Raw genomic sequence first — 22,532 nt, 5'->3', positions numbered from 1 at the left:
AACAACAAGGTTCTAAGTTCCATTGCCTTGTGGAGTAAACAATTACACAGTTAGGATCGTGTGCTTTCCTTGATTTAGTAGCCTCTGTAACTAGCTTTAGAAATCGTTCGGTATTAAGGGCACCTGGGTGGCTCAGTGGTTGAGTGTCTGCCTTTGGCTCAGGTCACAATCCCGGGGTCCTGGAATCCAGTCCCACATCAGGCTCCCTTTGCCTCTGTGTGTATGTGTGTGTCTTTCATGAATAAATAAATAAAAATCTTAAAAAGAGAGAGAGAGAGAGAGAAAGAAAGAAAGAAATTGTTTGGTATCAAAAGACAGAAAAGCCTTAAAGTTCAGCACACTCAGCAAGAAAGTTCAGGTACACTGAAGGTCCATCAGGGACCGCCTCTCCCAATACTCACAAATAAGACCCTGGAAATAAGCACAAGTCATGATAAAGACTTACTTATCTCTGTTGTTCATGAGGACTTTACCTAGAACCACCTCAGGAATCTTCCACACAAGGACTTAAATTTATAGAGAAAAAATATTCTGTTCATTTGTTTTTCTGCTACATAACCTATAATATCCCTGTGATTTCTTTTTCATATTCTCTTTGTCATCCCCTGAACACTCTGGGTGTGTTCAGGGCATTTAACATATTTGGATTCTTGTGTTGGGAACACTGGTCCATCAGGCATGCCCATGCCTCTCTCCTTTACCTCTCAGAGGTCTCTGCTTATAGACTACCTCTTCAGTTTAGCCCTTCCTGGCATCTAAAATCCAGTATATGAACATATTCCTGGCCCAAAGGGACTCCTTTATCCCTTTTCTCTGGTTACTTTTACTCCTTGGTACTTATCCTATATGTATTTTGCTTGTATGTTGTCTTGCTACAAGAAGGTAAGCTTCAAGACATCAGAGATTTTAGTTTCATTCATTGACAAGTCCTTGAGGCCTAGAACAATGCCTGGACATATGTATGGTAGCTATGCAACAAACATTCACTGAAAAGGTTCTTTATTTTGGCTGTCATTACTTTTAAAATAGTAACCAAAGTGATAACACAGAACTAAGAATGATTAAAGAATGATTCTTTTTTGTTCTAAAATAAGGAACAATAATGATCTTATTGTATCCATCATTATTTTTTTCATCAATATTATCTGAAGTCATTTTGGTATTTATTAAAATTGTTCTTATAATGAACTTCCTAATGATTCTTTAGGAACCTTGTAAAGGTGTACATATTCTTTGTACTTTGGCAACATTTTTTTAAAAATATTTTATTTATTTATTTGAGACAGTGCAGAGCAAGAGAGAGCACGTGCGCATACATGCATGCACACACAAATGGGTAGGGGGATGGTACAGAGGGAGAAGGAGAAGCAGGCTCCCCAGTGAGCAGAGAGCCTGATGCAGGGCTTAGTCCCAGGACCCTGGGATCATGACCTGAGCCCAAGGTAGACACTTAACTGACTCAGACACCCATTGCCCCATGGCAATATTTTTAATGAAAAAATTATGAATTTTAGTGAGTACACATGGGACATCTTCATCTTACCACTTTCTCAGGCCCTCTGCATCAGCATCTCATTTTCCTGCACAACTTTATTATCATTATTATTATTTGCATAGTTGCATACCTACCTTGAATTGTTTCTTACTATATACTTATGTATGTAAATTATTCTGCACGAATTTACTTTATGGTTTTGTTGTGGAATTGTAAAGATTCATTTAACTTACTACACTAAAATTGTTGCAAAACAGCATTAATATCAATTTTAACTAATATCAATTTTAACTCTCTTTTTTCTACAGATGATGCTACATCTATCTTTTGATATCTGCTGTATATCAACCCTAATGCGTTTCTAAAACCATTCATTTTTTTATTTTATTATATTATAAAATTAATGAACTGCTTTTATTTAGTTTGGTAGAAAAATTGCCCAATAGTGCAGCTTCCATATATTCCTCACACTTCCCCTGATAGTAACATCTTATGCAACAATACCAAAGTTACCAAAACCAGAAAAGTAATTCTGATATAATACTATTAACTAAAGGTCTTAACCAAACTGCCAGCTTTTGTACAATGAATTTAGTACTTAAATCTTCTCAGTCTATGTACCCCGTGACAGTGCCTCAGGTTTTTTTCTTTTATTTTAATATTTGACCTTCCTTGATATACATATTTGTTGACTCTCTACATTATGAGCCATCGAATATATTTTGGTAAGAAAATAAAGCTAGACTTTATTGAGAATGATGGTTTTTATTGGAAAGTTGTTAAAGGATCCTTCACCTCAGTGACTTTACTCTGTCTCTGCTCATTTCTCCTTTATGTCTAACATTTTATTTTCCTAATGAATCATTGCTGATACTTTCTTTGACTCTCGCTTCAATTTATATTTTTTTCCTTTAACAATTTTGGAAAGCAAACTTTAACATAAAGTAGTTATGTTGACTACTAAAGAAATGGGGTCCTTGTAAATCAGTTTACTTTTCTGGGGCTTTCTTTCATTAGACATTGAACTGTAAGATTCTTTAGATTCCTTTTTATCTCTAAAATACTGACTTTATAACTAGTTTCCTACCTAGTTTTATTTTTACATTCTTCCCTGACTCACTGTTTCAGTTTTGTAAGGCTAATTGCAGACCAGTGAGGGTAGTTACTATGGGTGTTTGCTTAGATATTTATGGAAGGATTTTTGTAAGGCAAATTTTTAAGGACTTAACTTCCTTTTTTCTCATTTACCTATTAGTCCCACATGTATTTTGCCTCTTATTTTCCCTCTGATTATTAATGTGGGTCTGAAACAAGTGTGCTTTGGTTTAATTTTAGGATGATGGGGTAAGTTCCAGGAGGATATCACACATTTTTTTGTCATGGTAATAATAAATACAATGAAGACTTACAGCCTCTGGCTTTTCAGCTCATCTTGGAATTTAATGATCAGTATCTTTCCCTAAAGCATGATGCCTAAGCAAAGTGTGACCTACTTTTTTTTAAGTTCCCTTAAAAAGTATCAATTGAAGTGGTGCAACAGTTTGAATGTTTAAATGACCAAATGCAAAACTATGGAACCTATTAGAAAACATAACTAATAAAAAAAAGTCACTTTCTTTGAAGTTAAATTGCTCAAGCAATTTTAATGGAGTTGCCTTTTCATCTACTATGAAAGAGATTGAGTAATTTAGTGTTAATGCAGTAAGTTCCAAAATGTTTTATTTTTGTAAATTATAACTTATTTCATGGGCCTAAAAGGAATATTCAAGAATAGCTATATTATTTTGTGTTCAGAAGTTAAAGCAATTTTTGCTGTGTTCTCTCTTGCTAAGTAGGCAGAATTGGATAGTAAAGGGCATTAATGGAAATTACTTTCTCCTCATTCACAATGAGGATGCATATGTTGTATTATTTCATGAGATGGTTAGGTGCAGCCACAAGAGGAGACAGGGGAGAGGCTCTGGGAAACACAGTGGATGATATCCATGGGTCAGAGACAGAAAGCACAGCACAACACACAGGGTCACATAGGAATGACACAGGGTGGTGGTCAGGAGGTTGAAGACAGGAGTGATGGGGAAGGCATTAACGAACAACCTTTATTGGCATTCTGGTGGAAAGACAAAACAAGCAAGATAAACACTTTAGAAGTGGCTAGTGTGAATAATTCCATTGGACTTTAAATGATAAGGGTGATAGTTGCTTGGGACCTGGCCCTGGGTTTTAAGGCAGAGGAATTTTGCCACCTGGCCTGAAGACCAGAGAGAGGAGGTATGGTTCTGGATTGTTTAGTTTTTGTTTTCTTGTGTGTTTGTTTGTTTCATTTTCTTTTATTTTTTTATTTTTTTAAGATTTCATTTATTTATTCATAGAGACACAGAGACAGAGAGAGAGGCAGAGACACAGGCAGAGGGAGAAGCAGGCTCCATGCAGGGAGCCTGATGTGGGACTCAATCCAGGGTCTCCAGGATCAAGCCCTGGGCTGCAGGTGGCGCTAAACCACTGCACCACCGGGGCTGCCCTCAGTTTCTTTTATCAAAGTATAGTTAATGCACAATATTATATTAATTTCAGGTGTACAATGTAGTGATTGGGAAACTCTGTGTATTGTGCTATCATCTGTTAACATCTAACCCTATTACATTATCATCTAATGTATTCCCTATTTTGTACCTTTCATCCCTGTTCTTTTCATGCCATAACTGGAAGCCTGTATCTCTCAGTCCCCTGCACCCATTTTGCCCATCCCCCACCTACCTCATCTTTGGCAATCACCATTTTTTTCCTCTGTATTATGGATCTGTTTCTGCTTTTGTTTGTCTCCTTCTTTCTTCATTTGTTTATTTTATTTTTTTTTAGATTCCACATATAAGTGAAATCACATGAGATTTGTTTTTCCTGTGACTTATATCACTTAGCATATCATCTAGGCCTATTCCTGTTGCAATGATAAGATCTCATTCTGTTCTGTGACTGAGTAATAACTGTGTATGTGTGCGCATCTCATCTTTTTTATCCATTCATCTATTGATGTACACTTGAGTTGCTTCCATATCTTTGCTATTGTAAATAATGCTGCAGTAAACATGGGGGTGTATATATCTTTTTGAATTAGTGTTTTTGTCTTCTTTAGATAGACACCACATTGTAGAATTACTGGATCATATGGTATTTCTATGTTTAATTTTTTGAGAAACCTATGTACTGCTTTTTTAAAAAAATATATTTATTTATTTGAGAGAAAGAGAGGAGAGTCTGCAAATAAGAGAAGAGGGAGAAGGAGAGGGACAGGGAGAGAAATTCAAGCAGACTCCCTATGGAGTGAAGAGCCCAATAGGGGGCTCAATCTCACAACCCTGAGATCATGACCTGAATGGAAACCAAGAGGGGACACTGAACCAACTGAGCCACCTAGGTGCCCCTCCAAACTTTTTTTTTTTTTTAATAGTGGCTGCACCAGTTTGCATTCCCACCAACAGAACATCAAGTTTCCATTTTCTCCACATTCTCTCCAACACTTATTCCTTCTTGTCTCTTTTGATTCCAGCCAGTCTGACGGGTATGAGATGATATTTCATTGTGGTTTTGATTTACATTTCCCTGGTGCTTAGTGATATTGAGCATCTTTTTTATGTGTCTGTTAACCATCTGTATGTCTTCTTTGGAAAAATGTCTACTCAGGTCCTCTGTCCATTTTTAGTTAGATTATTTGGGGTTTCTTTGGTGTTGAGTTGTAAAAGTTCTTTTCATACTTTGAATATTAATCTCCTATCAGATATGTTATTTGTGGATATCTTCTCTCATTCAGTAAGTTGCTGTTTTGTTTTGTTGATGGTTTCCTTTGCTGTGTAAATCTTTTTATTTTGAGGTAGTTTTGCTTTTGATTCTTTTGCCTGAGGAAGCAAATCTAGAAAAATATTGCAAAGGCCAGTGTCAAAAAAATTACTGACTTTGTTTTCTTCTAGGAGGTTTATGGTTTTGTGTCTCATGTTTCGGTCTTTAATCCATTTTGAATTTATTTTTATGTATGGTATAAGAAAATGGTCCAGTTTAATTATTGTGCATGTAGTTGTCCAATTTACCCCCCGTTATGTGTTCTTGCCTGCTTAGATGTAGATTGACCACATAAGTATGGTTTTATTTCTGGGCTCTCTGTTCTGTCCCATTGGTTTTTGTGCCATTGGTCTGTTTTTGTGCCAATATGTTGGCATTTGATTATTATAACTTTATAGTATATCTTGAAAACTGGGATTATGGTATCTACAGCTTTGTTTCCTTTCTCAAGATTGCTTTATTTGTGGTCTTTGGTGGTTCCATACAAATTTTAGTATTAGTTCAGTGAAAAATGTTGTTGGTATTTTGATAAGGAGTGCATTGAATCTGTAGATTGCTTTGCGAAATATGGACATTTTAACAGTATCAGTTCTTCTGAGTGGTTTGGTTAGTTCTCAAAATAAAGATATATTCCTGGCTGGGCCCTTTTCTCTAAGAATTGGCTATCTCAAAGAGAAGCGAAATCAGAATTTACAAAAAATAAAAACATTTAAAATTCTTTATAATACAACTCTGATATTATTTAAAATTAGTAGTAGACTATTATAAAAATGAGCTATATACTCGTTGCAGGTCTGTAAGAGTATACTTAAATTGGAAGCATCTCTGCCCTCTGTAGTGTGTACTTTCCAGAGTTTCATCTGAAAAGAATGAATGTGAAGTATCTTTCTTCTGCTCAGAGCATTCAGCAAAATAATTTCCAATGATGATGGTGTAATGAGGTTCTTCAGAGAAACAGAACCAATAGGATGTATGCATAAAGAGAGAGAGAGAGAGAGAGAGTCAAAAATCTATAGGGTAGGGATCTCTGGGTGGCGCAGCGGTTTGGCGCCTGCCTTTGGCCCAGGGCGCGATCCTGGAGATCCAGGATCAAATCCCACATCGGGCTCCCGGTGCATGGGGCCTGCTTCTCCCTCTGTCTATGTCTCTGCCTCTCTCTCTCTCTCTCTCTCTCTGTGACTAAAAAAAAAAAAAAAAAAAAATCTATAGGGTAACCTGACATGGTTGACCCAGGGAAAAATTGATTTTGTACCTCAAGTCTGAAGACAGTATAGAAACTCAATTTCCTCTTCCTTAGGAGACTTCAGTCTGTTTTCTCTTAATGCTTTCATCTGACTGGATGAGACTAACCCACATTACGGAGGGTAATTTACTCCAAATGTATGGATTTAAATGTTAATATCACCTAAAAAATATCTTCCCAGCAATATCCAGACTTATGTTTAATCAGATCTCTATATACTTTGATCTAGCCAAATTGACTCATAGAGTTAACTATCACACATAGCCAGGTGAACAAAATGTTTCAAGATGTGGTAATATAAATCAATAAATAATTCCCATAGAGCAATAGCTTGGAACCCAAAAGTGATGATTATTTGTAGTCATATTTGCACACTAATTTGTTTGTTCATCTGTTTTTTATTTATTAAAGACTACCAATTTATGACTTCTATGATTTTTCTTGGGAGATAATTCTCCATGAATCACTCACATTTCTGCATGTCTTAGAGTGAGGCAATTTTTGCCTTTTATACTGAAGTCAATCAAAACATTTATAGAAAAAAGCCTTGGAAAAAGAGGTAGTTTATCCCTACAGTGTAAAAGGAAGCTTTGTTTATTGCCCTTTATAAAAGATTTGGGTTTCCTAACTCTAGGTTTATTTTTTGTAATATAACTCACTGATTGTGAATATATCTGTAAGGGCCCAACCCAGTCATCCCCATGAGACTTTGGAGTCAAAGGAACTGATATCATTCTGCTGATGACCATACTGCTTACTATGTAATAAAGTTCTTTATATTTGACTTACAAGCCTTGTGTCTTTGGCCATCATCCATGAAACAGTAATGGGCTAATTTGTTAGCTTGAAAGTAGGGTAAAAACTCCGTTCTTTCCCTTTTTTTTTGGAAATTTTCCTTTGAATTATCATTTTAGATTAGTTTATTGGTAACTGTGATGCTTACTGTGGCACTCTCTTTACTCCTATCTATGCTCATCACTATTTCAAAGATGAAATATTCGAATGTAATAGAGACAGTCCGTATCACCCTCTTCCCAAATTGAAACTAACAATATGATTTTGATGATAAAAGGAAGATACTATGCTTTAATATATTCTGTTCATCTTAAAACCCTAAATGCACTCCACACATCTCTGAATACAACAGCAAAGTATTTTTTTCTGATTAAAAATAGCTGTGTATTTACCCTCTTGGACCTGTTAATTGATCTGAAGAAGGACTTGGAATGTAAATGAGGATGAGAACATCAGCCTCAGCTGGCCATGGGGGACAGATAATATAGAAAACTTCAGTCTGGCCAAAGATTCCTATAACCTCAGGAGATAGGAAATTTAGCAGGCAAACGTAACTGCCACACTATTAATTAAATCAACTTCATTCACTCATGTCAGATACATATAAGCTGTGATGCCTCAGGCCACATTGAAATACACAGAGAGGATTTGGATGAATTGAACTACATGAATATGAGGCAGGAGAGTTGTCCAAGCACTGACTCTGAATTGTCCAAGTACTGATTATGAGGCAAGGTAAAGCACCTCTGGCCCTAAGCATGTCTACATGGCATACTCACATCCAGTTGTTTAAGGCATGTGATCATCCTCTGCACTCATGGAAACACTTTTGCAATACTTCATTCCAACTCAGAAAAATAATGTTCACATTAAGGATAGAAAATCCTTAAGGATACAATGGGAAAATATAAGCATTGTATTTTTATGATGCCAATCATGTTGTATAATTTCTAATTAATCCCTCACCCTCATTATGTTGATCAGATTCTCTTGTGAAGAATCAAGGCTTATGAATTACTCTGGAGATCCAGTCTATGCACCTTAACAAAACTAAAGCCACTGTCACATTCTTTTCCTTTAAAAAAAAAGAAATCTGAGACCCATTTTTAGAAATAAATAATTTTAGTTTAAATATATAAAACTTCAATCTTCTTCTGTTTCATAAAATATGTAATAATACAAATCAGACCTGTAATGATATCTTAGAAGTATGTTTTTCTTCACTCTTTTTTAAATGCTTATTTTATCTAGTTCTAGGTATTAAATTAATTTAAATAGCTTTTCTAATTACATATTTCTTTTAATTCTACATAATTATTCTCCTTAATTTACATAAGTTGTATTATCTCTTATCCATCCTCATTTCCTAAATGGTAGATATCACCTATAAGAAATTGTTGTCTTCAAGAATTTTTCACTTAAGTGAAAAGTATAGCTTTTGATGATGTGTGTGTGTGTGTTTTAGCATGCTACTCATAATTTTGTCCATTTATAAAAGTTATTCTTAAAGTACTAGAATAGTATTTAAAGAGGAAAAGTGATGGGAAGTTTAACAATTTGAGACAAAACAATATGTTAATCTTAAGCATTCACAGAGTACATTAAAATTCTGTTTTTAATCTGAAGTATATATGTCTCAACTCTTCACTTAGAATGAGTGTTATGAAAAAAAAAGAATGAGTGTTATATATTATTATGATATGTTAGTTTAAAAAACTATAAGAAAACATTATCTACTGGATCTTTCTGTCTTGTTATCTTGTCTTTTTTTTTTTTTGAAGGAGCACAAACATTGAGAATCCTTCCTTAATGATAAATGAAAACCAATATTTTGTTAAATTTAAGGGTCATTTTGCCAGATTGAAAAAAAACACATTTGTAATCTTTGTTATTAGTTTAATAATAATAATAATAAAAATAATATAGTCATGAATGTTGGCTTTGAAATGTAGAATACTTGAACTCTCCAAAGATCTCAAAACAATCTACTCTAGTAAGTTTTATCAACTTTATCAAACACTTTTCTTATATTTGAATAGTCATGTGTTTTTATCTTAAGTTGGTGATTCATATCTCTGTACTCATCTATGTTTGTTTGAGATTTGAATGACATGAACTTTCCCATGTCCTGATCCCCAGTTGAAGAATTTTTGTCATAGAGTCCTTGGTAGTCCATCTCAGGCAGGCTCTAAGCAAACTTTCTTCAATAAAAAATCAAATGCACATAAAACCAATTTCCTGTGTTTTAGTGTTCCATCAGCCATAGACTAAGGAAGATACCATATGATAGGAAGTCAGAATATTTTCCTTATCAATGTATATTTGTTGAAAAGTGATTCACTGATTGTTTAGGCTTTGCCCTACAAGACAGGAAATCCCTCCATTCCTTGTTAAAGATAGCCTAAAAAGGATTTGCACATAGACTATTTTATGAGTTTCTTTATTTTAAAATGTTTTATTTAGCCCCGTTTTTCCCTCAAGAGAAAATAAAATAAAACAAACACACACAAACAGCTTTTAAAAATTAGGCTAATGGTGCCTGGTGGCTCACTAGTTAGGCACCTGACTCTTGATTTTGGCTCAGGTTATGATTACAGGGTGGTGAGATCAAGCCCTGTGTTGGGCTCAGCATCAGCAAGGAGTCTGCTTAAGATTTTCTCTTTTTCCCTTTGCCCCTCCGCTCCCACTTGTGTGTGTGAGCTCACTCTCTCTCTCTCTCAAATAAATAATCTTTAAAAAACACTAAGCTAATTATTTCATTGCTATCTTAACAAACTAGATAGGAAGCTAAAGGGAAAATTATGATGATGATGTTATTAGTAATAATACAACAATATTTATGTAACATTTACCATGTGCCAACCATTATTTTAAGTATTTTACATATGTTCATTTAATCCTAAAACAATCCTATGATTTAAACACTGTCATTACACCCATTTTAAAGATTAGGAAATTGAAGCATAGAAAGGTTAAGTAAAAAAAAAAAAAAAAAAAAAAAAGGTTAAGTAATTCACTCAGAGATATGATGAGTGGCAAACCCTAGGCCTTGTAATTTGAGAACTTGTGATCCTAATCACTCCTTTATGCCGTTCAAGCATTTCATTTTCTGAAGAAAGTCTAACAATACAATTAGGGACAGAATCTTCCCAATTTTGTAATTCAAGTCCATTTCACTCTTACTATTTATTCACAATTAACTCTGCATATACTATTTCCAAGTAAAGTTGGCCACTAATCAAAATACAAGGAAACATTATTAAATAATCATTTTAAGAGCAAAACATGAGGAATATTTCTATCAAGTAACAATCATAAGGAAAAGAGCCAAGACATGTATAAAATATTTTTTTATCCTGATAAAATAGTAAAAATTAACATAGTATTGAGAATTTACAATATTGCAGGCACTATGCTGAGTGCTTTACATGCAGTAGTTATGTTACCCCTTGTTGCTATCGCCCTGTGGTGTAAGTGCTATGATTATCTTTAGTTGATGAGTGGAGAAATTAAAGATCAAAGTGACTGAGTTGCTTACCCAAGTGTCAGAAGCAAAATTCCCATCCATATAGTTTGCAACTGCTACAGATGAAAAATAAATAAAAAGTGTCAAGTTAGATGTCAAAAGGAAAATTTATAAAAATAAGAGGGCTATTAAAGATGGAAGTGTCCATGCTGGAGTAGATTTCAAATGTAATACAGTTTTTGAAAACCAACTAACAAGATAAAAATCAACCGCAGACTATTAATAAATATAAAGGAAAAGAGTAAACAGCTATTATTTTTCCATTATGCCAGAGCAGGAAAGTGCTCAGTAAAATTAACTGTCAATAAAGTAAAGACAAAATTAAACTTTTTTTTCTAAGCAGAGACACAATTAACCTGTGAAAATGACTCATACTGGATGGTAATGAAGCAAATAGCTTAGTGAAATTGAGAACATATCTGATTCACTATAATGGGATTTTCAGTTAGATCAAATCACACTTTGTATTAGTCATCGTGAGTCAGGGTACATGCTGATGAGCACTAAGGGTCTCAAAAGAAAAATTTATTTTTCTCCAAGGCCAGAAGGCTCATGATTAAAAACCAGGATATAGTAAATATTTATTACATGTGCATAGAAGGGAATGTCAAAAGATATGCCAGTAGTGTGTGAACCAATAGTTCTGTCTCTCGTGTATTCCTGCCTATTGCTTCATCCAGTAAATTCAGTGCTCAACCTCATACTCAAGAGGAAAAGAGACAAAGACTTCCTTGGTTTTGAAAGAAGAAAAGGAATTCACGGTAATTTCTCATGCAGCACAGAGATGGAACTACCTTTATGATGTTGTGGACAGTTTGGAAAGTTGTTCATAAAATGGCAAAAAGCAAGGGCAGGATTCATCCCAGGAATAGTGCAGTTTTAAAGATATCTACACTGGGGATCATGTGACTTGGATTTTTGTTCCAATTCTGTCACTTCTTGTGTGATAATAGATGATAAACCTTCATTTTAAAGTGTTGGCATTTTCCTTTCTGTGAGGGGTTTGAATTAGTTGAACTTATAAGATTATACATTTATAATATTTCTTTGAATTACCATTGCCTGTATCTTACAGAAATCTGTACTAATGTCCTTTTTAAAATAAGTCTAGAGGGCAGCCTCTGTGGCCCAGCTGTTTAGTGCCACCCCCCACCCAGGGCGTGATCCTGGAGACTGGGGATCGAGTCCCACGTCGGGCTCCCTGCATGGAGCCTGCTTCTCCCTCTGCCTGTGTCTCTGCCTCTCTCTATCTCTCTCTGTGTGTGTGTGTGTGTGTGTGTGTTTGTCATGAATAAATAAGTAGTTTTTTTTAAATAAATAGAATAAAATAAGTCTAGAATATAGAGAAATATTTCAGTGTTTGAGATTCACTGTTTGAGCAGTTCCATGATGAGAACCTGTTCGGGACTTTCAAAGGTGTGCCTCTTGTTCATCGCTTAGCAAGAGGATTCCTATTATTTTGATTACTCAGATTACATATTGTGAGTTTCACTATGCTTACTTTTTGAACGTAGTACTTGTTCATACTACTCAATTTTTTTTTTTTTACTAAACAGTCAGTAACTATATTTATGTTCTCAGAACTTTCTCCCTTTGATATGTCACCTCTTATATTTTCCTGTTTTCCTGCAAATCACTGTTTCAATTAAGATATATTGAGACAGGGCCTGCCACTCACATAAAAAGGCATTCAAAATAAAATATGCTATGGAATGATATTTTCCAAAATCATACTATAAAGAATCCATGAATCAGAATCCATTCATTTTTTTTTTTTTTTTTTTAGAATCCATTCATTTTTGAATTAAATATTTTATTAACTAGAACATAAGCAGTGGGCACTATTATAAAATGTGTTGCTCTCTTGTTTTTTTCTTTTTACAGATCTGGATAATGTGGAAGGCATTGCTGTGGACTGGATTGGAAATAACCTTTACTGGACAAACGATGGCCATAGGAAGACGATTAACGTGGCCCGGCTAGAAAAAGCGTCTCAGAGTCGGAAGACTCTTCTAGAAGGAGAAATGTCCCATCCCAGAGGGATTGTGGTGGATCCTGTTAATGGGTATGTAATAATATTTGATCAGCTTGATAGGAGGAAAATTTTTTTATGTATTTAGTAGTAGCAAGTTTGAATTAAATTCACACATGAATGGCCAGAATGGGAAAAGTTACATTTTGAATTGCTAAATTAATGTGTCAAAATACAGTTAACTGAAATAAACAGATTATTTGTATAAAGGATATATTTACTTGATTTACTCTGACAAGGATTATAATTCTCCATTTTAGACGGCTTGACACTAAGATAAATAATCAATTGAGAGAATCAATCAATTTAATTTTTAAAGGGTATTAAAATTTAACATATTCAGAAAAAAAGCAAAGTTTTTTTTTTGTTTGTTCGTTTTTTTGTTTTGTTTTTGGTTTTTTGGTACATTTACCGTGGGCCAGGCATTTTGATAAATGGGCTGACTATGCTCCTATTCTGTAATCATCAAATAATCTTTTAACTAATTGCTATTCTCATCTTTGTTTTACAAAGAAGAAACTGGTAACTGATTTGCAAATGACCATTAAATTATTAAGTGACTGAGTAGATGTTTAAATCCCAGCAGCCTGTCTCTAAAAATTTACTCAAAGCCGCTACATGTCACCACATTTTACTAGCCAAGTTTAGTAATCACATAATTTTAGATATAATTATGGTTTTTATATAGTGAAATCATTTTGTACCGTGTGCTACTTGTTTTAGGATAGAATAGTTCGTGCAATTCTCAGCATTATATTTTTCTTTTATTTTTATTCAAAGCAATTACCTGAACACAAACAACACCATGCACATAGAAATATTGAAGAATATGAACATTCCTAACAGAATGTCAGAAATAAATGAATGGATTACATATTTTAAATGTATAGTTACTATATGTGATTTTCATCCCTCCCATCTTATATTTTACTGTTTCAAAATAGCGCCATAAAACAAGTATTCTTTATACCTTACTACACATATAGAGAAATACTCAATTGCATAGGATGTGTATACCTTCCTTATAAACTGAGATCACCAGATTATAGTTCCTAAAATTGTTTGTGTTGAGAATGGCTCCAAACAAATACAATTAACGTGCTTTTTCCTAGGCTGACATTTAGGCAGAGAGTGAACTCATTGTATGTGTTTTTATAAAACATAATTATAAAGCAATTTCACTGATTTTATGTGTGGATTCTATAATTATCTGTACTATTCCAGGACTTTCAAACCAAATCATCTACTTGACCTTTAAATCAAGGCAATCTTAATTTTAAGAGAAACTATTTATAACACACTGTCTAAATTTACTTGAAGCAAGATATCTTAAAACAGCATCTTCCTTCTCAGGAGTTCATTAGAGAAATATTTTGTGATATAGAGTTAAAGAGCATTTGTGGTGCCAAGACAGATGACACAAATATAGAGGTCGTAGAATCCTATGATTTAGATGGAAGTTTAGAGGTCACTAGTCCCACCTCTCTATTCAAATTCGGGAATCCCCTTCAATGCTTCTGTAATAGGCAGGATAGATATAATATCCATTCCAGTTAAATATAATATCTACATTGTTTATAGTTTATAGTATTTGGAGGCAATCTACATCATTTATAGTATTTGGGGAAAATTCTAATTGCCTTTTTTTTTCTTTTCATTAAGGCAATATCTTCATCTCTGTAATATCTACTAGCTACTATATTTGCCTCTGGTGCTACAAAAAATGACTCTTAGACCTTTTCCATTAGACATTTTCTATTTTCTATTATGCACCAACCTGAAAAACACATTATGTGTGTATGAGTATGAATGTGTATATCCATATATATATGTAGTTGTGCGCGCACACACACACACACACACATATTTTTTTTCTGAGCAATATACTATACCCAGAATTCTGTACTAGGTATACAATAGTTAACAAAACAAGCATAGCCTTAAACCTTGTGAAGCATCTCCTGTCATCTGCAAGGTGGGGGATAGATAGATAGGACAAGAATTAAGTATCAAATAAGCAACTAATGTAATTTCTACAGACCAGAGTTAAGGAGGAAAACAAACAGGATGACATGTTGGGAACTAACAGGTTGAATAATTTCAATAGGTTTGCTGAAAGGCCTAAGGACGCATTATTTATACCAAAACTTAACTATAGAAAAGGAATCAGCAATGGAGAGTGAAGGAAAGAGTATTGCAGATCAAGAAAATGGTACATTTTGAAGATCTTAAGTTGGGTAAAAACTTGACTATCAGAAACACCGAGATGAGAACAACAGAGAGGCAGAGGAGAAGTGATGCAGATGCAGTTAGAAAGGAAGCAGGGCCTTGTTCGCCAGGATGAGAGCTTTGTTCTCTGTCTTTGGCACAGGACAAAATAAGGAAGTAAGAATCAGATACATATTTAAACAAATCTAATCTGACTGTACTGTGGAGAGTGGATTGGAAGATAGAAGTAAAAGTAGAATCATGTGAAATTAATTGTCCAAATAATTGTTTGACCATAATATAATTTTTTAAAAAGAAGAAGAAATGTTAGCTAGGGAAAGTCCTTTTAAAATAGCACAATATAACTTTTCACAAAATATTAAAAATAAAACCTTCATTTATTTACAGTTTTTCCTATCATAGTACCTATTTGCAGCTGTACACAAAAGGAGAGAATTACAGGTTTTCTCCACTAAATAGCCAATTAACAAAAATTGCTTATTTCAGAAATATCCTTTATCCAAAGCTTCATAAACAATTACAGAATCAGAAAGAATTTGTTCATTTATTTCTTTATTAAAATGTATTATTGATTAAGTACCATACAGATCAATAGAAATCAGCAAAACAGTAATTGTCCTCAAGGAGTTTATAATCTTTTTTGTTTGTATGTTTTTTATTGGAGTCCAATTTGCCAACATATAGTATAACACCCAGTGCTCATCCTGTCTAGCGCCCCCCTCAGTGCCTGTCACCCAGTCACCCCATTCCCCCCACCCACCTCTCCTTCCACTACCCCTTGTTCGTTTCCCAGAGTTAGGAGTTTATAATCTAATGTTCTTGAGGATGTCTGGGTAGCTCAGTGGTTGAGCATGTGCCTTTGGCTCAGGGGGTGATCCCGGGGTCTAGGGATCGAGTCTCACATCTGGTTCCCCACAAGGAGCCTGCTTCTCCCTCTACTTATATCTCTGCCTTTCTCTCTGTGTGTCTCTTATGAATATAAAAATAAATAAAATCTTTAAAAAAATGAGCTGATGTGCTTGATATACACACGCACACACACACACACACATTACCTATAAAAAATAGAATGAAATAATACCCTTCAGAAAATCATTGAGGCTCTCAATTCAGACTTGAGTTTTAGAGGTTGAATAGGATTTCCAAATGAGTAGATTTAATCTCAGGGGCTTAGGATGTGGAGTCATAAGGTTAGTCACTGTACTCTGATGGGACATGTAAGTACTTGTTCAGAGGCAGGGAAGTTAATGGCAGTTTTGAGATGAGATGGGTTCATTAAGTCTAGAGCAGAGGGCATGTGACAGAACATGCATAGGAGATGAAATTAGACATATGCAGAAATCTTCATTGTTGGGATTAAAAGATATTTGGTTTTTTTTTTGTTTCGTTTTGTTTTTTTCCCTGACAACAAGTAATTGGAAGGTCTTGAGAACAGTCACATTTTTTCAATTCATGACTTAGAAAGACAAGTAATTGAAATGTGATAGTTCTATGTGGCCAACCTGTTAGAAGTTCCCATTGAAGAGGGATAAAAGACAGATTGTAGCATTTGTAATGGGAATAGACAAGTGAGGATTGAGGAAAGAGACACTGAAAATACAACTGGCAGGTGTCAACAGTGATAGAAATGGGGATAAAGCAGGAGAAGGAATTGGTTACGATGTCACTTGTTTCTCAAGCTGATAGCTGCAAATGAATTCCCTCCTTCCGATGATAATTTCACACTTCATAATTTATATCAGTAACTTAGACACCTGTGTCTCCAGTTCTGACTTCTCAAAATATTATCTGTTGTAAATATGCTCAATGCTGAATGTATATTTGCCTCCAAACATGGTCTGTGGTATCCCTATCTCAATAGTGCCATGCTTTCTAGTTAATAGTAGCTATTACATCGGCATTAAATTGAGGTGTTTTTGTGTTGTGTTTTGTTTTGTTTTGAGATTTTATTTATTTATTTAACCCAGAGAAAGAGAGAGAGACCACACCAGCAGGGGGAGCAGCAGGGAGAGGGAGAGGAAGTAGACTCCCCACCTGAGCAGGGAGCCAGACCTGAGGTTCGATCCCAGGACCCTGGGATCTTGACCTGAGCTGCTGGCAGATGCTTAACTGATTGAGCCACTCAGGTACCCCATAAATCAAGTTTTTTTAACAGTAACATTATGTTACTTTCATGGCTTAAGGATTTAAGTATGTCTAGGATTGACTACCACATAATACAATTTAATTTGGGGATATGATCAATATCAACAAATGCAAGCTCAGTACTTATAGGGTACAAATATAAATAAGAAATAATCCCTGCCCTTAATTATATTAATTCTCAATTGAAACCATCTGACATTTAACACTATTAAATGTAATACAAGGCATACATGCTACAAATACTATAAAAAATCTTTTTAAATGTCCCTAGAACACAAAGGAAAGACTTTATTTTGACAGAAAGGGTAGAAATAGACTTCATCAAATAATTGTATTTGAATAGGACTTGAAAAATAGAGGTGCAAGTTTTCTTGCTGTATTCTGCAGAAGTCTCACTTAACCTAATATTTATTTAATGGATACCTGAGTCCCACATATAAAAAGATTTATATTAGTGTCTGCTTGTTTTATAAGTTAAACGTTAAAAAATTCTGTATTTAGGAATCATCATATTTCATACTGATTATAAGGCTTCCACAATCTAACTCTGTAACCTAATGAAATTGGTAGATGATCACATACCTAGCCTCGAGACTGGCACCCTTGTTTAAATTGTTTTCTTATATTCTGTTTGGATGAAAATAATCATAGATAATGAATCAGATCACAAGCAATGATTTCTTTAAATAGCAAAACAATAAAAGTTAGGCTTAGATTATCCAGAATTACCCCTCATGTATGTGTGTCTGTACACATATGCAATTTGGGTTGGAGAAAAAAAAAAAAAAAAAGAGTGTGACTGTGGTCAAAATAAAAGCTAGAGGGAAGATAATTGCAAATTTAACAAGTTGTAAATTAGCAACAACAATAAAACTGCATTGACTAAATGTATTTAAAATTTCATGAAAGTATTAATGGAGACAAAAAAAAGTTGTATATTTCTCTTTTACATAGTTGATTTATACAGTTGAAGTCAATTAGTCATATGTAACTAACAGAGGACTAGAGCAAATGGAATGACCATCTCATTTATTCTTAATTTGTTCCAATAATAAGACCACTCAAAGAACATGCTGGATGCAAGATAAACATATATGCATGTTTATTTCTAGGATTACAATGTATTTTGACATAATAAAATTCACCCATCTCAATCTATTTCCTCAGATCTAAAAAGATATAGCAACATAATTTTAAACTGTTAAGGGCATTTTTAAAAAGCTTAACTGGCATAAAATAATCGATGGTGTGTCACATCCTCAGGTTTCCCAAATCTTCATTTCGATCGCAGTAGGATTTTTAGTCATGGATACAGATTTTTCCCAAATTACCTCAGGAATTATTTAGGGTCCACAAAATGGACCTAAATGGGTGGCAGATGATCAACTAAGGCCATTTCTAGGGTCAGCAGCTTAGAAAAGCTTTAGAGCTTTGGAAAGTTGTGTATGAGGTGACCGAATTAAAACCCACACTTTAATTAATAACTCCGGAACTTTCACATGACCCTAGAACAGCACATGTGGAGGGGTTTAACCTTATTCATGAGGGAATTGGAAAGTTAACTCACCCCCCCACCCCCTTACAGCTTAACACAAAAGACTTGTCTTTAAAAGGCAGAAGCTTTTGTTTGAGAAAGAAATTAAAACTCAAAATCTCAAGGTCAGTCAACCTGATGTTATTAAACTCATGTGCAGCTAAATCATCATCTGTGGGTTTTGAGGTTATAATAAGGAGCAATAAAGCATAGATAATTTGCAGGAGGAAGACAAATTAGACTTGGCCAAATAAACCCAGTGTGACCATACCCTTCAGTACAAAGACAATTCAATTGCCTGTCTTAAAAAAATAATAAATAATAATTCATCTAAGATTAAATAAAGCCTGGAGGAGGTCATTAACGGCACCACGAGTTCTCATGTCAGTCGATTGATCTGCTTTTCAATCACATAATTGATTTTATGTTTTCTAAAGTGGACAACATTTAAAAATAGTAATGCCTCGAAAATCACTTTCCAAACTCAGTATCAACACCAAAGAAAATAAATATCTGGCACTTAGTGTTAGGTTCAATAGTGTATGAGGACAGTAAGTGTGGTAATGGTGGCAGTGGGTTTTCTGTAAAGTGGCCGAGCAGACTGGCTTCACTGAACACATCTGTGCTTCCCTGAGGACTCCACAGATGCCCCCTCCCTTTGGTAGATGAAGATTTAGGTAGGAGGAGAAATCAGAATGTAATTAGATGTTATGGCAGTGCCCAATCTAAAGAAGCGTCCCTCTGTATGGGGGCTGGTTGAAATAACATGTGTGCACTCTTGTTTGTGACGTCCTAGTTGGATGTATTGGACAGACTGGGAGGAAGATGAAATAGATGACAGCGTGGGAAGGATCGAGAAGGCCTGGATGGATGGCTTCAATCGGCAGATTTTTGTGACTTCAAAGATGCTGTGGCCAAACGGTTTAACTCTGGACTTTCACACCAACACATTATACTGGTGTGACGCCTATTATGATCATATTGAAAAAGTGTTTTTGAATGGAACTCACAGGAAGGTAAAAGACAAATACTGCTGTTTTTTTTTAACTCACAGGCTGCTTCTTCACAGAGCCTTGTTGTTGTGTTAAAAATACTTTCAAGTTTATTTTTACCCCTCTGAGGTGGCTGCCAGTAGTCTCTGTGGGGTGGCTGAAGGAGGCTGAGCATTAAGCAGTGCAGCTGGCGCTTGCCTCCGGGAGACCAGGACCAGCTCACTGTGGTATGCCAGGATTTGTGGGATTTTAAAAAGAAGCTCTCAGGATATCAGAGCTGTTTTAAAATGCAGTTTTCCTCCATTATTGATGAGTTTGCTATGACCAAGCAACCCAACTCTATTCCAGTATCTTTAATATTTGCAGGTGAAATTTAACCTACATAATATGAAAAAGTAATTATCCTGCATTTATTTGAATAAAGAGCTTCATGACATTGGAATTGAAACACAAAAATAAACTGAACTTCAGGTCTATTACTTTGAACAAATCTCAACTTCCTCTTGCCTCTTTTGGTAGGATCATTGCAAAATGATTTTGAAATTCTTGAGTAAAATTGAGGATGGAGTTGATTGTGTGCCAACAGAGGCAGTGTTGACAAAACATCGCCTCTACATTTCATCTTATAATAACCCAAGTGGATATAACATTATGAACTGGCTTCAACACTTTTGTTAAATAATAGAAAATGGAATGTTAGAAATTATTAAAATGCCTCTGTTGATACTATATGTCTTTCTTTTTGGAAAGGAAGACTGCATAGTTGGCCAAGCCTACTCATTATGAATTCTGTTTAAGAAATAAGCAGTACATTAATCAGTTAAGGCTACTTCAATCATTAGTTGACTCTAACTGTGCTTTTAGTATGTTCCCTCAAGTAGTAAAATTGATTGGCATTTAATCTAATGTCACATACTTAACAGGTGTCAAATAAATATATATGATTCCTTTAAAGATATTGATATGTACACCACATAGAAAATATTGTACTGGCTAGCATATTCAGCCTTCATGGAAGTGAGAAAGTAGAGGTAAGAAACTGTCTTAATTATTCAGTATATGAGTATGTGATATGAAGAATTCAGAAAAAGGAGCAAAAGTTGAATTTCTAACCCTATGTTATTTGGATAACTTCTTCATTTTTTTAATATTCAATGGAGTAAGTACAAAATGCTTTTTCATATTGTATATAATATCATTTTATAAATGGTGAATGGTGAAAAAGTACTATTATTGAAGGTGTGATTCTTTATTCCTCTTCTACAATTGCTCCAGTTGAACAAAAACAAAATACAACAAAGAAAATCAGACTGAAATTAGCCAATGAGTCTTATTTACCTACTTACTACTAATAAATGTTTATATGTTCAAAATTAAAATCTTTACTTCCCTCCCTGCCATTCATCTCCTAGATTTCTTCCATTTGCATTGGCCAATTAAGTAGGAGAATCCCTTTCATTCCCAATGTGGTAAGACCATGATCTAGTCCTTGGCTGTTGCATAAGTAATATCACAATACACATAATGACACTAATTACTCAGATCAAATTCTATTCCAGGTTATGTTACTGGAATATCATAAAGAAAAGAAACAGGGGAGAATGTCAGACAAAGTCATTTTAATGTGTTCATTTCTTGACCATATGAGTAATGTCATATATGAGAGGCTTTAAATGGATGAAATATAAATAATATCCTTCAAATAACATATCCTAAAAACAGAAAAAAATATGCTCACATTGTGAAATCTGTTTTTCAAATGCACTGAGAGCAAACATGAGTTAAGATATTAGATCATTATCTGCTATACTTATTTTAATATCATTTTCTCTAAATATTTAGTTATGTTTTTAAAGATCAGTTCTGATTTTTCACAATGTGTTTATATTTTACAGATTGTTTACAGTGGGAAAGAGTTGAACCATCCTTTTGGACTGTCGCATCATGGGAATTATGTGTTCTGGACTGATTATATGAACGGTTCCATTTTTCAACTAGATTTGATAACGAACGAGGTGACATTACTGAGGCGTGAAAGACCACCCCTGTTTGGGCTTCAGATTTATGATCCACGAAAGCAACAAGGTATTAAAAACCATATAAAATTTATTCTGGGTTTTACCTACAGTAATACTTCACAATATTTGCAAAAGGTTTTATTTTGATGGTGTCACTGAAGCTTTATGATAAAAAGGGTCTAGTCACTCCCAAGTCAATCAAATCTTAGACTTTATTACCATAAACATCTATTATTTATTGTTCAAAATAGCTTGAGCAAGTAACTGGGAATTCTATTTTAGTGAAGTTCAAGATTTTTTCCAAATGCTTCCTTTTTCAAGTCATCTTCTTATTATTTAGAGGAAAAAGATTGAAAAAGACTGTTAAAGCTAAAAAAAAAAAAATCCACTTCATGTTCTAAGGTTAAGTATTGTGAGCAATGAGAACAACTTTTCATGGGAAAGGAGTATTATGTAAAACTATTTTAAAACAAGTCATACAATGAAAAGAGTATTGCAAAAAAAGTATTTTAGTATATTTATCTGATTAGTTTCATGTCAATTTAAGGAATGTTTAATTATTAGTTGTTATGAAAGGGAAATAACCTACCATGATATTCATGCCTTATAAAAGTCAGGTAATGTCATTGTATGTTTTATCTACATGAGTTTTTAATACTTATCAGGCCATCTACAAATTGCATGACTCA

The 22,532-nt window shown here is 34.4% G+C and overlaps 1 protein-coding gene across 10 annotated transcripts in view; it reads left to right on the top strand.

Moving 5' to 3' along the window:
• The window catches only part of LRP1B (LDL receptor related protein 1B), a 1,828,472-nt gene that overhangs the window by 1,091,323 nt on the left and 714,617 nt on the right, over nt 1-22,532 (top strand). For all 10 annotated transcript variants that reach the window (XM_077861563.1, XM_077861564.1, XM_077861559.1 and 7 more), the window contains 3 exons: nt 12,778-12,958; nt 19,630-19,849; nt 21,721-21,910. In XM_077861563.1, the coding sequence (XP_077717689.1) occupies nt 12,778-12,958; nt 19,630-19,849; nt 21,721-21,910 (591 nt within the window). The remainder of the gene's footprint in view (nt 1-12,777; nt 12,959-19,629; nt 19,850-21,720; nt 21,911-22,532) is intronic.

This window comes from Canis aureus, chromosome 20 (genome assembly GCF_053574225.1).
Source record: "Canis aureus isolate CA01 chromosome 20, VMU_Caureus_v.1.0, whole genome shotgun sequence".
NCBI classification, from domain to species: Eukaryota; Metazoa; Chordata; class Mammalia; order Carnivora; family Canidae; genus Canis; species Canis aureus.
This window is presented reverse-complemented; position numbering and strand designations above follow the sequence as displayed.